At 41.8% G+C, this 6,256-nt stretch overlaps 1 protein-coding gene across 1 annotated transcript in view; it reads right to left on the bottom strand.

The window, feature by feature from the left end:
* Nucleotides 1–3,577: 3,577 nt before the first annotated feature.
* The window catches only part of LOC134182710 (uncharacterized), a 6,557-nt gene continuing 3,878 nt past the window's right edge, over nt 3,578–6,256 (bottom strand). The window contains exons 2-3 of the mRNA XM_062650140.1: nt 4,091–4,560; nt 3,578–4,028 (exon numbers count right to left, since the gene is read on the bottom strand). Of these exons, the coding sequence (XP_062506124.1) occupies nt 3,781–4,028; nt 4,091–4,560 (718 nt within the window). The 3' untranslated portion in view covers nt 3,578–3,780. The remainder of the gene's footprint in view (nt 4,029–4,090; nt 4,561–6,256) is intronic.

Raw genomic sequence — 6,256 nt, 5'->3', positions numbered from 1 at the left:
AACCAAGGCAAAGCGGTGGTGGTAGAAAGATTTAATCGGACTTTAAAAACGGGAATGTAAAAGTATTTCTCGGCCAACAACACCTCTAGGTATATTGATATTGTACATACCCTGTTAAAACAATACAATACCTCCTTTCACAGATCTATACGAATGACACCACCAAATGCCAGAAAAACCAATCCCTCGTTTGAAATAGTCTGCATGGAGTTGAAGTACCGTTAAAACGATTAAAATTCAAAATCGGTGATGGTGTTTGAATTGCAAAAGGAAGACAACCTTTGAAGAAGGGATACACACCCAATTGGACCAAAGAAGTCTTAGAAATCTTCAAAATACAGAACACCAGCCCGGTAACCTGCAAGATCAAAGACTGAAACGGAGGGACTATAGGGGGCTACTTGTACAAACCAGAGTTACAAAAGATGTCCAAATGCGTATAGAGAAAGTGATACCAAAGGATCGACGAGTGTTGGTCAAATGGAAAGGATATTCGGATACGCTCAAAAGTTGGGTGTCCAGAGACACACTCTCCACTGTTGGATGAGATCTTTGATAGTGCTCCATAGTTTTTTGTAAATTACTAGAGCTTTTTGGGCGGTGGGAGCACAACTTAGGTTTGCTCTAGAAGACCCATTTGTAGGAATATCTTGGATAGAATGAAATACAATTTTGGGTTTTCTTTGCTGGAGCTAGACTACAACATATTGTCTCTATCTGTATAATTCTCATCGCGACCGTCCTCTCCTTAACTCCGGTGAGATCGAATCATTCCAATTGTTTTTTGAGTTGGTATTTAATGTTGTATTTAGATCTTTGAAGGTAGCTGGTGATTGGTTCTGCTCTTGGGTTTTTTACGCCGTAGATGCTACAACATCTCACACATACGTATTCACCTTCGTACATTATTAAAAGTTTGACCGCACCAACCTTCATTAGGTATGGAATCAACCGATTCCAATTTTTTCAAAGGATGAAGAGTGCAATACCAACACTCGTCGTCGTGGTGAATGGTGGTCCTACAAGAGAACGGTGAATAATCTCTCGAGGTTCACGGCAAGTGCCGATGCCGATACCAATCGCCTACTTTGCATGTACACAACATCCTATATCTATAGGTTATATTCTTCTCATAAATGTTTTTTCTAAGAACGCAACATTTTCATATAACCGTTCATATAGCCATGGAAGTAATTGAATTTTTTTACATTTGTACAAAAAATCATATCAGTGCGGTGGCTTTCGATATCGCATTGCGCGTTTTGAATCCACTAACCAAGGAGCTCACATACCTCTTACAAATATGCGACCAGGAGCGTATTAGTACGGCACTCAACTATGCATTACGAGTTCTGGCATCGGAGATGTTGAAATCCGTCATAGAACTACATGAATCTGAAAGAATCGGCGACGAGGCGATCTACTTGGCATTGTGTGTTCTGAGACCTGCGTATGTGAGGAAATGTCGTATAAACCCAAGCAGAAAGTAAAGGAAAGAGAGGAGCCGTACGATAAACCAAAACATACTAGAAAGATATCCTTTCTATAGGATTGATAGTGATGAGTCTGCTCAATCTGAATCGATAGTGACCCAAATGTAACACAATCAACGATTTCTTTGTGATCTCCCTGTTCGGCACCTAGCGTAGTTCATTCAAGGTCGGTGGCATAGAATCACGGCATAGAATTACGATCTTAATGTGACCGTACATCACGGCGTGGACCATGGCAGAGTCGAATTATTCAACACCCCAATCTTAAAGCAAGCACACAATAGTTTTGTAACCGTTGCTTGCCGCACATACCATAGCCTGGTCGACGTCCGTTGCTCCCAAATCACGACATAGTCGCACGATAGATTCACGAACTTTTCTGTGGCAAGCGTCATAATCTAGTCGAATTCGTGGGCGCCCCAATAGTGACACAGGTAATCTATGGATTCGCGACTACCGCTTGCGGCAAATAACATAGATTTGTCGACGTCGGTGTCTCCTCACTCACGACACAGTCACATTATATTTTCACGACCACTGTCTGCTGCCCAGGCCATGGCTAGATCGAAATTGGTGACACCCCAATCACGAAACAGGTGCATAATGTTTTCGTGACTGCCACTTGCGGCCCGTAACAGAGCCGATTCTAAATTGGAGGCTCCCAATTCTTGACAAAAAGCGGACGACGTCCTCGAGACCACCTTCTACAACCCATTCCATGACTTCGTGGAGATTGATCTTGGCATAGTTATAGCACAATCGCACAACGTAGATGTAACCTTTATAGACAACCATGTTTATATTCTCTTAAATGTGAATTGCGCCGAGTTTTTTAGCTAGATGTACCACAGTGGTATGGCCGCAAGTGGCAGCCATGGTTATGAATTCATTAGGAGAAAGGGTACGCACACTCAGCTACAATTAGATCTCTGCCATTGGGATGCATCTGAATATCCAGCCAGTACACTCCTAGAAATTTTTGCGTACACATAGAAAATTCGGCAAGAATCGAACCTTGAAAGTGGAGCGCTTGAGAACCTGCAAGAATTCGTAGAGGTATCACCATCGTGTACATTATACTATAGATCACATTAATCTGATAGGGAGCTCCTCTTAGAGCCTTTTTAGACCTCGGAAAGTCTTTAATGACGTCGGTTTACGCTTATTTTTTACATTTCTCCGCTTCTGGAGCAATAGATATCGCTGAATCTCCTTTTCAAGACGTATGTAACCGCTCTAGAGCAGATCTGGCTCAAGTATTTCAATAAGGTCGGAGCGTATCTTCTCGGTCAAGAGTCTGAAGAACTTTGGGTCGCCTTTCCGACTCCAGAGTTGCCAGAATTCGTTGAAACACTGGATCAATTGTTTTCTGGATGTATGACATAGAAGCGGCCGAGTTCTGCATTGACTATGGCATCGTTGTAGATCTCAACGGTTTTCTTCGCCATCTCGATAAGTCTGTTGGTGATACGGATACTCTCGGCCTAAATTCGCATATTCTTGTCGGTGGTATAATCTGCTCGTCTTAGCAAACTGGATGGGGAGCGTCTAACGTCAAGAGATGTGCTATGGGCAGCAGGCTGCCATCGACCTCTTTCACCACTCGCTCTGTGATTGTTTTACCGAGAGATAGATGGTCTAAAGGAGATCGATAATCAGCAATGCCATGTAACAACATTATCAGAACTTATACGACTGTGTGGGGTGACAATGTTCTTCTGGCTCAACTATATATCCTTGATGGCAAAATTTTTAAGCCCGGTTACCAGTTTGTGTGTATAACCATGATAAAGTAGCAGCGCATACCCTAGGATGCTCGAAGATACGCCCTTGAATTATTTTACGACTAGCCACATAATCAACCACCCGGTTGATACATCGAACGAGAGGCTTTGGGTGCTTCATAGTCGTCGTATTGAATTCAGGTACTGATAACATCGCACACAATTCTGTGGCTATATACTAGAGATGTTATTTCTCTAATAGAGCGTAACGTTTCACAAAGTTTCCCGGTGGGTGTGCGACCGAATGGGTTGTACGAGTTCCAGTAGTATATCTGGGATTATAAATGATCCCATCTGACAATCCCTACATTTTCGCAAACTATAAGGCTGAACAGCCTCTAAGGGGGTGCAAAGACTCTCGAGGATGCGCTAATGTGGGGGAAGGACAAGTGGTATTATTTTAATCCCAGATATACTACTTCTAAACATAATAATTTCTGTAATTGTTGACATCGATTAGCATGCGTAAATTACTGCTAAATAAGACTTAGTGTATTAGTAACTTACATTTGACTTGTCTTACCCGAAACGGACATTTTCACTCTCTTTATTTTTCGCAATTTTCCTGTTATTACATTCTTTTGTTGCATTTTGTTCAGATCAAATTTGTACCATTGTTTGCCGTCAAACAGTCGTTTGATTGTTGCAGTTTGTTCGACATAAGCTCTTTCTAGCTGAAACGCCGTAGAATAGTCAAAACTCTTCCAACAATGAAGCCCGTCTTCCCACAGCCAATGACTCAAGTGTTTCTCTAATCGACAGTTTATATAGTTAGCTAAGTAGAAATTAAGTTGCTTAACATTAATTTTTTACTTTCCAGGTGGCTGTTTAGTGTAGCCTTTTCAGCTGCCAACTTTTGAAGATGAATTTCGAGACAATTTATCTTACATACATACTGAGTATTTGAATTTTTGTTTCTTGTCACCTCGTTCTTATAGTCTTCTTTTAACTTTTGCAAACAAAAACGAAGTTGCGTTTCTTCTTGCTTGGCATCACTAAGTTTAGACTCCAACTTTTGCTCTTTTCGTTGGGCATTGTCAAGTTGAAACTGCAACTCTTCTTTTTCTCTTTTAGATTTGCAGATTTGAGACTGTAACTCTTCTTTTTCTCTTTTGAGTCGAGATTGTAATTTTTTGTTTACTCTCTCGGCATTGTCAAGTTGAAACTGTAAGTTTTCATTTTCTGTCTCAGCATTGCCAAGTTGAAACTTTACATCTTCATTTTCTGTTTCAGATTTGAAGAGTTGAGACTGTAACTCTTCATTTTCTTTTTTTATAGTATTGCTAGCCAATGACAATTATTTAGCCATTAGAAACGCCAATTAGACAATCTTCTGCATACTGGGAATCTAAAATAGGTGCGCATGCAAGGAGCTTAGAGGGGTCACCCTTATTTGTCGACGTTTACTCAAGCGTACAAGGCGTACCCTGGGTTGTGCGGTAGGGTAATTTGTTCACTTTTGGCAGATTGTACGCCTACGTACGCGTATTATACGCGTGTAACTATCAGCTAAAACTTTATGACACATATAGCGTGTAAGTTGTTCATCACACGTGTTTGATGCGTATATTGCATGCGACTGGTACTTTGAGGTATGTGCTAACTGATCTCTCTTGGAGAAATTGTGCTGTTCATAAAACGTCGCCGAAGAGATATCAGCAGTTTGTGAACGCTCTTGTCTTTACTAGTCCATCCTTGTTTCGCGAGGAAACTGTGCAGAAATCGCCACGACATGCAATGGAAGACTGCTAGCCATAAAAGTCTATGTGGTGTTTTAGTAATAATCTAGTATCGTGTGTGTGTGTGTGTGTGTGTGTGTGTGTGTGTGTGTGTGTGTGTGTGTGTGTGAGTGTGCGTGTGTGTGTGTGTGTGTGTGTGTGTGTGTGTGTGTGTGTGTGTGTGTGTGTGTGTGTGTGTGTGTGTGTGTGTGTGTGTGTTCACGATACGCGGCCACGTCTTCTGTCTGCTCGCAACCGAAGTCGTCATGCACAGTCGGAATGCGAAGGCAAACTTTGCGTACAAAAATGAAAATGTAATTGCACAAGATTGTTTCTCGAGAAGTCGACCATCGCGTAAAATTTCTTGATGACGCACATTCCAGTTTGTTCGACTGTACGTGCCGTCGTCCTTCGCAAACTTGAAAGCTTCAAGAAATCAAATATTTCTTGCCGACTGAAGCTAGCGCTTTCGTTTCTCTCCAAATTCTGATTGAATGTCTACCACATCCAATCTACACGTTTTCTGTATCAAGAGGTAGACGGGAAGTGTGTCGATTTCTGTCAAAAAAATGCGCGAAGAGCAAGACTCAAATTGATTAACATATCCAGGATTTCGCAAGAAAGACTGTATCCCACACACAATCAGATTGCGTCTTCCGTCAAACCTACTGTATCTTGCCCGTACGAAGGACGGGGCATGTGTGTGTGTGTGTGTGTGTGTGTGTGTGTGTGTGCGTGCGTTTGTTTGTGTGTGGTGCAATAGCTCAGTTGGTTAGAGAGTGCATTTGGAGAATGAAAACATCCGGAACCTTGCAGGATTGCAGGTTGAAGTCACAGTTATGGCATAATTTCCTTAAAGGAGAAGTCCAACAAAAATGAACTTAACTTGTATGAGTAGATCTTACGTAGACAAATCGATCGGTATAAGTTACTCCGTTATCTTCGCTTTTGTATACGAGAACGAGCGATGTTTCTGTGATGTGCAACGCCCACGCGCCTGCTCTGGTCGATTAAGCTCCGCCCACTGCGAACGAATAAATGCGTTTACGAATGACTGCTACGGATATATCAAAAATGACGAATGTGAATGCAAAGATATTATAAAGATCTGCCTTCTTGCCGTCAGTGGTTCCTCTCTAAAGTAAAATGGTGTCGGTAGAGCTGTTTCCCCGCCAGACTTTGAAGCAGAATTCCTCAATACCATGGCTTACCTAGAGAATGTGCTTGTGCTTGAGTATTTGTTTATCCTTGTTCTTTCAAT

This window comes from Corticium candelabrum, chromosome 7, assembly GCF_963422355.1.
Source record: "Corticium candelabrum chromosome 7, ooCorCand1.1, whole genome shotgun sequence".
NCBI lineage: Eukaryota > Metazoa > Porifera > Homoscleromorpha > Homosclerophorida > Plakinidae > Corticium > Corticium candelabrum.
Note: the sequence above shows the minus strand (reverse complement) of the source record. Positions and strands in the feature narration are given on the sequence as shown.